At 39.9% G+C, this 11,743-nt stretch overlaps 2 protein-coding genes across 2 annotated transcripts; one reads left to right on the top strand and one right to left on the bottom strand.

The window, feature by feature from the left end:
* Positions 1 to 1,160: 1,160 nt before the first annotated feature.
* Positions 1,161 to 2,027, top strand: LOC134444729 (uncharacterized). The gene has a single exon (XM_063193949.1). It carries the CDS (start codon positions 1,161 to 1,163, stop codon positions 2,025 to 2,027), a length of 867 nt encoding a protein of 288 aa, XP_063050019.1.
* A 2,734-nt stretch (positions 2,028 to 4,761) lies between these two features.
* LOC134444728 (uncharacterized protein C21orf58-like) lies at positions 4,762 to 11,408 on the bottom strand. Its single transcript, XM_063193948.1, has 3 exons — positions 11,271 to 11,408; positions 5,647 to 5,816; positions 4,762 to 4,955 (listed from the first exon to the last, which is right to left on the bottom strand). Exons 1-3 carry the CDS (start codon positions 11,406 to 11,408, stop codon positions 4,937 to 4,939), a joined length of 327 nt encoding a protein of 108 aa, XP_063050018.1. The 3' UTR covers positions 4,762 to 4,936.
* Between the last annotated feature and the right edge of the window lie 335 nt (positions 11,409 to 11,743).

The raw sequence follows: 11,743 nt of genomic DNA on the forward strand, positions 1-11,743 counted from the left end.
TACAGTTACTAGCGATGTACCTGATTCTGCGCTGGTTGGATCAAATTTGTAGGTTTTGTCAAGCCACCTCAATGGAACAACTCTTACAACTATACAATGGAATAACTGGTGTAACCGCTCTATAACATCATGTGCTAGTGTTATACTTAAACCATGAATTTACTTTTACTTAGCCTACTTACATTTGTCCACCTCTGGTGAATAGTAGCAGAGCAGTCATGCAGTGATGGACAGCATTTCCAGGAACTAGCAATAGAGCAGGCTTGGCTTGTCAGACAGGAGTGTGTGTAATACCCTGAACATTTGTAAGTTGATGAGGGGTCAGCTGCTATCAGATATGTGGCTATTGTTGAGAGACTAGGTTGTGCTTTTTCATGGAAATTCACAAGCAACACCTTCCCAAATCATGGTTTGCACATACAGTAGCTTTTAAAGTAAATTACATTCATATTACAAACATTTAGTTTCTGTGGAGCTAGTGGAGGTGATAGGGGTTTACTTTAAAGGTGGACACCTATAAAATTCTAGGGGAAGCTGCTTGAACCCCAATGACCATGCCAATCCTCCTGTTCCCCTTGCCATATTGTAGACCAGTGGGGTATTCCAAGAAGCTGGTTCAGTTGTAGCCAGGTGACGTTAACCTTGAGGTAGTGGTAAATCAGCAAACAGAAGAGCCTGTGGAATCCTCATTTTCATTATCAAATGAGGCCAGCAGGCTATCTATTAGCAGATTCACCAATTCCTGCAGGTTAACCCAGACAGGCCATCAATTAACCATGCTGGGAAACCCCTCCAGCTTTAGCCAGCCCTGCTGTCGGTATGAAGTTCAGTGCCTGCTGTCCCCAATATAGCACAAACTCTGATACTGGCAAACACTTTGACAACACCCACTTTCACTTATCAGTCCTCCAAAAGTGAAAGTAGAGAGTAGGGAGCCTGCACTGGCGAGAGCAGTGCTTGACCCAACAGATTGGAATGAGAATATGCATGCCTACATGCACACATACACATATGCACACACACACACACACACACACACACACACACACACACACACACACACACACACACACACACACACACACACACACAAGCAGACTATATAAAGTATTTGACTGAAATGAGTTTCTCAGTGTGAGCTTCAACTCGACAGATTCACCATGGATATTGACAAGCTATCGAGGGACCGAGCCTCAAAAGATTCCCAGATTGAAAGACTGGAAAAGTTTCCGTTCAATTTAGATAGAGACAAGATAATCTCAAGGATGCCAAGATTCATAGAGCTTCAGCTTGACATGGATAGAGATGAGATATTGGAGGGTCTCTCTGCTCTACTAGGACAAAGAGTCTCTCGTAGTAGAGGAGGCAATGTTACTCCTTTACCTGTGACAGAGCTTACAACCACTGCATTTGGATATCACCCCGGGGTAGCAGTGACCTCACCAATTACTCATCGAAAAGACTTTGAAGTTGATGAAGAGGAATTCTTTGATCCAAAATATGACTTTGACTTCCGAGACTTGAGTGATTCAGATTCTGAGTGTGAACGCGGTGGTGAGACTTACAAGCGCCCCATTGGATGGAACCGCATTGCCCTGAAGGTTTGGGGTAAATATTACTGGAATGACTGGTTGGGAGGGGGAAAGCTAGAATGGAGGAATGAATCAGTTGAGGGTGAGTGGCCCGTTGCTTACCATGGAACCACCTTTAGAGGAGCAGAAGGTATCATCCAAGAGGGGCTCAAAGCAGGACCTGGCGCTGTATATGGAAGAGGGGTGTACTGCACGCCTGACATCCGAGTGGCAGAGAGAGATGGATATGCCAAGACATTCACATCAAGGAAGTCTGGAAAGACCTACAAGGTTGCACTGCAGGGCAGGATCAACCCCAAATACAGACAGATCTGTGTGAGAGAAGACTACTGGCTGATCCCTGTCCCCAAAGGAACGTCTGCTGAGAAAGAAAGGGATATCGTAGACAATGCCCTTCGTCCCTATGGGATCTTGTTTAAAAAGATTAAGGACTAAAATAATTGTTCTGGTTTTATATGCCTGAATTTAAGTCACTTGATCAAAGCAAGCTTTTGAAATGAATGCAAACTATTCAATTTGATGTTGTGGATACTGGTATTACTATTTGTTCTCATTGTCTCTTGGTGACTGCTTTTAAAATATATTTTTGACAGTTTCTTGCCTTTTCTGTTGTTTTGTGTCTGTGTATTTGTTGAGTCTTGGTGGTTCCCGACTGCTATTGCCACAGAAACCTCCATGTAACTTTTGGTTAACCAACTGGAATAAGCCCTGTGAAAACTTTAGAGTCGATGAAAAGGAATTCTTTGATCCAAAATATGACTACGACTTCCGAGACTTGAGTTATTCAGATTCTGAGTGTGAACGCGGTAGTGAGATTGGATGGAACCGCATTGCCCTGAAGTTGAGTATCATTTATTGATCCCAGAGGGAAATTAAGGTGTCAAGTAGCATTCACACATACATAAATACAAAAAGACATTGCCCACAAGACTTACACAGCTACTTACGTACACATAAAATAACCATAGCTCACTGTTACATACATTTAGCCAAGGCATCTCTCTCTCTCTCTCTCTCTCTCTCTCTCTCTCTCTCTCTCTCTCTCTCTCTCTCTCTCTCTCTCTCTCTCTCTCTCTCTCTCACACACACACACACACACACCAAATTATAAAGTGTCCACAGTGTCACATGTGCCTTAGCTGAATGGCACATAGAAGCAAGACAAAGTGACCAACAAAGTGTCCAGGAGTATCAGTAGTCTCTGCATAGTACAGTGTCCATTGTATTCCTTGGAAAAAAAGATGGGGGGTGACACAAGTCGCCCGCTGTGTCACTCCACACACACAAAAAACCACACACACACACACACACACACACACACACACACACACACACACCAAAAAAAAGGGTCCACAGTGTCACATAGCTGAGTGTTNATGGAAGAGGGGTTTACTGTCCACCTGACATCGACGTGGCAGAGAGAGATGGATATGCCAAGACATTCACATCAAGGAAGTCTGGAAAGACCTACAAGGTTGCACTCCAGGGCAGGATCAATCCCAAGTGCTATATAGGCCTACAGAAAGATCTGTAATAAATACTGGCTATCTATCTATCTATCTATCTATCTATCTATCTATCTATCTATCTATCTATCTATCTATCTATCTATATATCTATCTATCTATCTATCTATCTATCTATCTATCTATCTATCTATCTATCTATCTATCTATCTATCTATCTATCTATCTATCTATATTGTGTGCAAACATGTGTGCCTTTCCAATCTAATGTTCTTTGATGTAAACTGGAAGAAGATTGTGTCATTTGTAAAAAAAAAAAAAAAAAAAAAAAGCTTATAAATGATGCATCTTTCCACAGACCTAATTTGTGTTTTTAATGTGTGAAATCCTACTGACTTTTGTGCCTGCCATGTACTTACCTGCCCACAAGATGTCACTCTTCTGCCTTTGTGTGTTTTGTTAATTTGCCTCCCTTTGTGATTGGATGATTGGATTATTGGTGTTGATGTACCAGCCTATTTAAGATCCTGACTTTTTCTTTTCTGAGTTTTCCTGCGAGCCACAGTGTGAGTATCCTTTTTTCTGTGCTGCCAAATCTTGAACCCTGGTTTTGAATTTTGACTTCTGCCATCATTTTTTGAGAACTTTAAAAGCCTGTTTTTTTGTGCCGAAATACTTTTTGTTGGAACTTTGAATTTTGACTGAAGATTTTTGTTGCCATTGGACTGCTGGCTGTGAACCTTTTTGTTTTGACTCTGGGAACTTTCACTGAACTGAATTGAACTGAAGAACTGCCTTTTTGTATCCTGTGTTTTTGAAAGTAAAGAACTTATCAGAACTCATTGCTTCTCTGCATGTCTGTCCAAGGTCAACCACCCAATAAAATTCCTGACCTAATGTAAGAGTACATTTTGATTTGAAACACATTTTCACATTTTTATTGGTTCTTCTGAATCAAGAAGATTTGAAATATCAGATAGACCTCTCCTACACATCACTTGATCATGCTCTTAGCAACCATGTTCTCGGCTTTCAACATTTGAGTCTATCAAATAATTATAGCTCTTAAAAATAATGATGCTTCTTCCCATAGAAAACAAACTTCTCCTGATTTTTGTCTTGAATTGATACATATTTTCATATTTCGTCATGCTGTAAGAGAAGTGTGTGTGTGAATGTACACTGCCGTCTTGACGTCAAATATTGCCACCTGGTCATTGACTTGAAAAGTGACGTGTCGAAATGATATTAACATTAACATACTACCTCCACCAAGGAGTTTTCCGGTAGTGTTGGTTTGTCTGTTTGTTTGTTTATGTGTCTGTTTGTCCGCAGGATAACTCAAAAACTTATGAACGGATTTAGATGGAACTTTGTGGAGTTATTGGAAATGACTCAAGGAAAAAGTGATTAAATTCTGGTGGTGATCCGGATGACAAACCAGAAACAGGATTTTAAAAAAGATTGTTCACCATTGCTTAACATAAAAATAGGGTGTAACATAGTCAACTGTTCTATCAAACAGCTTCTTTGGTGGAGCTCTGCACTCTCTGAGTACATTTCTAGTTATCAGGATTGTAGAGGTAGCTGTTACTGCCTGCTGGGCATTGCTGACTGTAGCACCTCCTCCGGTGCCCATGGGTCAGCGAGAGAAAACAAGACTTGTGACACAAACATATTTATTGTATCAATTAATAGGCAAACATAGGAAATACACATTCATAAACTACTTGATGCATACACAGGAGGAGTTATTATTATTATTGCGAGGACCAACAGGATTTGAGTTGAGGAGAGAGGTGATGTTATATGGTGTATGAGGTCTGCTGTGACGAATAGTCAATCAAAACTTCTCCTGATGTAGCGCATCATCCTGCATTAGCTCCATCGGTGACCGCTGTTGGTAGAAAAAAATTATGAGTTTGTGAAAACAGACAGTTTTTTAAATACATGTTGATTATAATATAAACATGTTCTCTGACAACAGACAACATTGGCAATAATTTAATCAATTGTGATGAAGAGGCACCAATAAACTGTCTGCAAATTTTACAGACTTACAGAAAAGTATCAACTGTAGGCTATTAGTTACATGCAGTCTATTACTAAGTAATAAAGTAGCAACAGCCAAAAAAAAGCAATAACTGCACAGAGGTCCCAAGTGAGTATTATGACTGAACTTACCCTGTTGTCCAGCCTACGTAGTTTTAAGTAGATTATTGACATGTGGCTTTTTTGTTACTTTATATTACCACAATCTTTGAAGATCGAGCATTTTCTTTGACTTCATATTTTGATACGCAAGTCATTCAAATCATGACTACCGGTAATTTTCAAAGACAGCTAATACAAAGACAGCCTCTGCCCCTGTGGACTATCTGCCCACCAGGAAATGCCCGGTATGCCAGATGACTAGTCCAGGCCTTCTTGATTGGCATGAGGACAATAAAAGATTATTTGAAAGTTCCCCACCTCCCCTCAATAAATATAATGTAATGACAGACCCATCTCTGCCCCCCACCCCTCCAGACCCGATTCACCCGAACTATTTGCCACCCCAAATCACCATGCATGGCCTTACCACTTACGTGCTGAGAGGAGGGAGCGATATGGGGCCCATGACGTGCTGTATGGAGGGCTGGACCGCCCCAGCCTGGGAGCCCCACATGGGGTAGGAGATGGGGGGCAGCTGGCGCAGCGATGGGCCGTAGTGGTGGTGGTGGTGGACAGCACTTCCCCTCGCTCTGGAGTACACGTCCTGCCATGGAAATGGGTTTTCATCATCATTAAAAGAGAAATGTTTGTGTTCTGTTCAACTTCTCATATGCAGCCAGACAATTAAAGGAAAGAAGGTCTACGCCCTAATATTCCAACTGAATGAAAGGAAATTTACTCCTCTGAAGTCTGCTAGTCACAGAGGTTGTGCCATGGCCATGGGTACAACAACAATTTGATGAAAAGGATATGCACAGCCAAAAATTACATAGAATCTAGGCCTATGTAATTTATAGCTGTGCATATACTTTTCATCAAATGAAGAATACAATGACAATATGACAAAGACAATGTCATATTATATAAATTAATGGCAATATTATATAGATATTATATTATATTAGTATATATATACTTTATTTTTATGTACGATACACAATAGTACTTTATTGTCAGTTTACTTTGCACTGAAATTCATTTTGCATCCCTGAGCAAGACTCTTTTATATTAACCAAGGTCACACTCTAGACCTAATAATAACAAAAGGCCTCAATGCTTGTGCTAGTGTCAAAGACTATGGCTTTTCTGACCATTACTGCATTTTTTCTGATGTTTCTATGTACCCTCATGTTCAAAGGGAATCTGTTACAGTCAAAAAACGTTATGATCAACTGTGAGACAGCCTCACTCTTTCAGCAAGCACTTTCAGAGATCCAAAGTCAAACTTCAGAGAATGCTGATGATCTCATGGTTAATTTTAATGCAAGGATGACCCATATTATGGATGTTATTGCCCCCGAAAAAATCAAAACAGTGGGACATAAAAAAGCCCCTTGGAGAATGAATCCCACAGTTATATTGCTAAAGCAAGAATGCAGGAGGGCTGAAAGACAGTGGCGTAAATCCAAACTTGAAGTCCACTACCAAATCTATAAACACACACTCTCGAAATACAACCAAGAAATTTCTAAAGCTAGACAATCTTTTTTCTCTGACATAATTAACAGAAATATTAATAATGCACGCGTCCTGTTTGGCACTGTGGAAAAGCTAGCAAGGCCCCCAAATCAAATGCCCTCTGAGTTCCTCTCAGTCAGCAAATGCAATGAGTTTGCATCCTTTTTCAAAGGTAAGATTGAAAAAATACGTACAAACATACTCACACATGTGCAACCGACCCAAGATTCGGACCAACTTGTTACGGTGAAGTTAAATCCTAACCTCATGAGAAATTTTAATTTAGTTGATGTGGACATTCTTAATAGAACGGTACAAAGTCTTAGCTCCTCTACATCTGACTTAGATATTCTACCAACAGCCTTCTTCAAATCCATCTTACACCTAATATCACCAGATGTACTTCAGATCATCAACACCTCACTACAAACAGGCATATTCCCAGGCTGTCTGAAAGAAGCAGTTGTGAAACCCTTACTGAAAAAGAACAACCTGGATGCACTGGTACTAAACAACTATAGGCCCATATCCAATCTACCATTTATGGGTAAAATAATAGAGAAAATTGTTTTTAACCAATTAACTGCCTTTTTAATGTCTAATAGCTATTTTGATAAGTTTCAATCTGGTTTCCGTGCCTACCACAGCACTGAAACAGCTCTTATCAAAGTTATGAATGACATAAGATTGAATTCTGATGCTGGCAAATCATCCGTCTTGGTACTACTTGATTTAAGTGCTGCTTTCGACACAGTTAATCATTCTATACTACTACATAGACTGGAACACTGGGTTGGCTTTACGGGCATAGTGATCGACTGGTTAAAATCGTACTTACAACAAAGAAGTTTTTTTGTCGCCATTGGAAGACATACTTCATCACCAATGTCTCTGGATTGTGGGGTCCCCCAGGGCTCCATTCTGGGACCACTACTGTTCAATCTGTATATGTTGCCACTGGGACACATTATCGAGAATAACTCCATAAATTACCATAGCTATGCGGATGATACCCAGCTCTACTTATCTATGTCCCCCAATGACTACACCCCCCTTGAATCACTCTATCATTGCATGGACCAAATTAACAAATGGATGTCTCACAATTTCCTCCAGCTGAACACAGAAAAAACTGAAGTAATTATATTTGGGAAAAGAGAGGAGAGACAAAAGATTGCTACTATCCTTGAAACGAAGGGACTGAAACCAAGGGAAACAGTTAAAAATCTTGGGGTCCTCATTGACAGTGACCTAAATTTCAACAGTCACATGAAAGCTATTACTAAGTCTGCATTTTATCACATAAAAAACGTCTCTAAATTTAGGGGCCTGATGTCTAAACATGATCTGGAGAAGCTAATACATGCCTTCATTTCTAGTAAAGTCGATTACTGTAACAGTCTGTTTACTGGCCTCCCAAATAAGACCATTAAACAGCTTCAACTGGTACAAAATGCAGCTGCAAGGGTTCTTACAAAGACAAGGAAGTTTGACCACATTACTCCAATTTTAAGATCGCTGCATTGGCTCCCAGTAAGCTACAGAATTGATTTTAAGGCAATGCTACTTGTATTTAAATCATTAAATGGAATGGGACCCACATATCTACTGGATATGTTTCAGCTGTATGCGCCGACCAGTTCACTAAGGTCAACGGAGAAGAATTTGCTGGTGATTCCAAAAGTCAAAACAAAGTGTGGAGAGGCAGCCTTTAGCTTCTATGCTTCAAAGCTTTGGAACCAGCTTCCAGATGGCGTAAAAAATGCACCCACTATTGATAGCTTTAAATCTAGACTCAAGACAAAGCTGTTCTCAGATGCTTTCTTAAATTATTGAATGAAAAGACGGTAAAATAAGAGAAGACAAAACCCTGACAATTCTAGACCCTATCAGGTCAACGGAAAAAAGGAGGCCAGACTCCTCTGTCGTCGAACAGTTAAAAGAGGAGAGAGAAGACTGCGTATGTTTTTTCAAGGTTTTATGTTTATTTATGTTTTATTTTATTATTATTTTTACCTTATGTTTTATCTTAATGTTTTAAATGTTTTTTGACTCTAATTCATTTCCCTGTTTTCCTTTCATTTACATTTGTTAACTTTGTGAAGCACATTGAGTTGCACCTGTGTATGAAATGCGCTATATAAATAAACTTGCCTTGCCTTGCCTTGCCTTGCCTAGGCTATATAAAGTATTCTCATTCTGGCTTTGTACTTTATTTAAAGTATTATCTGAGAGCAATTTTGATGGAATGTACAGATGACAAGAGCAGAGCTACTACTTTATTCCTGGTGTCCACACATAAGATAACAAAGTACATGAATAAACATACACACACACACACTGTACGTGTACGCCATTCAAATTTAAAAAAATTATTGGGTTGTTGCAGGACAATAGGCTTCTTCTCATAAGGCACCACACCATCCATGTGTGTGCAGCTCGTAGAGCCCCCCTGGTGGAGCTGTCCGGAACTACACAAGTGTGGAGAGAGCCAGGGAGAGGGCAATGGGGAAATGGCCATCACATTGAGAGTACATAATATTCTATGATCTCTGGGCCATTAGCTTGCAGATATATACTGGCAGTAAGGGGCTGAGTGTGGGGGTGCAGGTCCTGTGGCTTGAGATGGGGTCATTAATATTCAGCATCATACACTGTAATTTGTTACTGGACCTTGGGAGTGGAGTGTGGTGTTGTGGGTGGGTGTCCCGAGACACACAAGTAAAACATTGCAAGCCAGTTAAACTTAAAAAAGTGCTGCTTCAGGTTTGTAAGTTAACTGAGCTTGAGACAAATATAGAGTTGAGTTGAGTTAACTTACACACTCAAAACAGCAGGGCAACTTACGTTTTTAAGTTGAACTGTCTTACAATGTTTTATAGTGCAGGAGAGAAGGCCATAGGGGCAATGGTCCCAAGCATCATGTACAGTAATCTACTGTAATATGTCAATGTGCGGTGGGTGCCGAGTCTTGGGGTGTGGGACTAGAATGGTCATGTCCTGAGGCTGGAGAGAAAGCCATGGGGGAATGGCCTTCACAGCTTTTCTCAATTACTTTGGTGCTTTTCTCGAATCTCTCTTGCAATTTGCAAAATATATAAAGCGCATTCTCAAAACATTTTGAACGAACAACAAAACGAGGTGGAACACCCAGCAAAAACCATTCTCTTGCTCAAAAACCTTAGTTGATCTCTCAAAAGCAAGTTGTTAGTCAATGAACGTGTCAGTGCCATCCGAATGGTTAGTCAATGTGTCATAGTGTATGGACAAGATATTCAAATTGATTTGTCATGTCTATTGACTAGTACACTTCTGAGGGTCTTTTCTGGTGTCAAATGTTGTAGCGCAGCACTATGGCTCTCTGTAATGTCATAGAAATGTTGTTATGATGTAGTTAAGCATTTTCAGCAAGTGAATAGGGTCGCCGGTGACCCCAGCTGCAGTAAGAGGCTACATTTGATGAGGTTGTAAATTCGACTTTATGTAACATTGATCAGCTAAGACTAGACTAGATATACATTCAGAGTATGACTAATTTAGTGACAGGCATTCTCATTGTAGAAAGTAGAAAAAAGCCAACTCTGGTTGAAGTGTCAAAATGTTCCCTCTACCAGCCCTATTTATTTGTCTTGCAGGCCAACAGGATGTGGAAAAAATAGAACTGTAAAGCAAAATACATTTGTAACAATACACTGACATTCAAAAAAGTTTTAGAAATACCAAGGCACTCATCTTCTATGTAATTAAAATGCCTTTATTTTGTTGGGCATAGCATGATTAAAATACTTCGCCACGTTTCGGCATGAAGCCTTCGTCAGGAAGTGCCTTGGTATTTCTAAAACTTTTTTGAAATCAACCAAGCCTGTCACCAAAGAGCATCTTAAAAAACTAGACAGTTCCAGGAAGCACTCCAACTGGACTTCATTCTAATACACTGACATTGTATAAAGTCATTGTACAAAAATACATTTGTAATATTTCAGGTAAAATTTGTGTGGAGCATAATTATACAGGGCATGCAATGTAGCGTGCAGTGCCTATTGTTACATTGCATGCCTGTTTTATCTATGAAATATTGTTTCCTTTAACTGCTATATGATGACTGACTGCTGTAGATGAGTGTATATTGGAGTGTATATGAATGGATGTGAGTATACTGTATGTATTATATGTGAATATCTGAGGATGTTAATGTGTCTGTGTGAAAATGGTGTTTATATGTTTAGCAAATGAGATGTGTACTACAAGATCTAACCTGATGGAACTGAACAGTCTGGTGTGAAACCAAATATCCATATAAGGGGACAATAAAGAATCTCATCTAATAATTGTTAATATAATGTGGAGTACATTCAGTCTATTGGTCATATGGGCATATAACCTCTAGAGAAAAGATATCTTGTTTCCGAGGAAGTCGCCATGCAGGACAAAACAGTTCTGTACAATACAGAACACTGACAAGACGACACTTACAGTAAGTACATACAGCACATTAACTCTCAGAGTCTCCCCCATCAGAATGTGACTGTATTTTACTGACCGTGGGGGCTGAGTGCGGGGTTGCAGGTGGATGTCCTGAGGCTGGGGAGAGAGCCATGGGGGGAATGGCCTTCAGCATCATGTTGTGCATGATGATCTGGTGCATCTGGGCATTCTGCATCAGCATCAGCTCCACCATGTCTGAGGGACAAGCATGCTTTTGCATTACATTACCGGTACATTGCACTACATTACATTTATATTGCATTACATTACATAGCACTACATTACATTGCATTACCGTGCATTACATTACACTTACATTGCATTACATGATGTTACATTATATTGCATTCCAATATTGAGATACATTGCATTATATTACATTACACTGTGTTACATTACATTTGTATAACACATTACATTACAGTATATTTGCCTTATAATTACACTATATGACATTACACCAGTTGACGCTTTCATCCGAAGCAAACTTTCATTTACCACTGTGGGGGAACCACAAGAAGTTCTGTG

The sequence above is a fragment of the Engraulis encrasicolus genome, unplaced genomic scaffold (assembly GCF_034702125.1).
Source record: "Engraulis encrasicolus isolate BLACKSEA-1 unplaced genomic scaffold, IST_EnEncr_1.0 scaffold_698_np1212, whole genome shotgun sequence".
NCBI classification, from domain to species: domain Eukaryota; kingdom Metazoa; phylum Chordata; class Actinopteri; order Clupeiformes; family Engraulidae; genus Engraulis; species Engraulis encrasicolus.

Bases quoted from the DNA above. Each gene is read 5' to 3' on its own strand.
- LOC134444729 (XM_063193949.1), top strand. From the start codon at position 1,161: ATGGATATTGACAAGCTATCGAGGGACCGAGCCTCAAAAGATTCCCAG.
- LOC134444728 (XM_063193948.1), bottom strand. From the start codon at position 11,408: ATGGTGGAGCTGATGCTGATGCAGAATGCCCAGATGCACCAGATCATC. The intron at 5,817-11,270 runs GTCAGTAAAATA...TTTCCATGGCAG, and splicing joins CCCCGCACTCAGCCCCCACG to GACGTGTACTCCAGAGCGAG.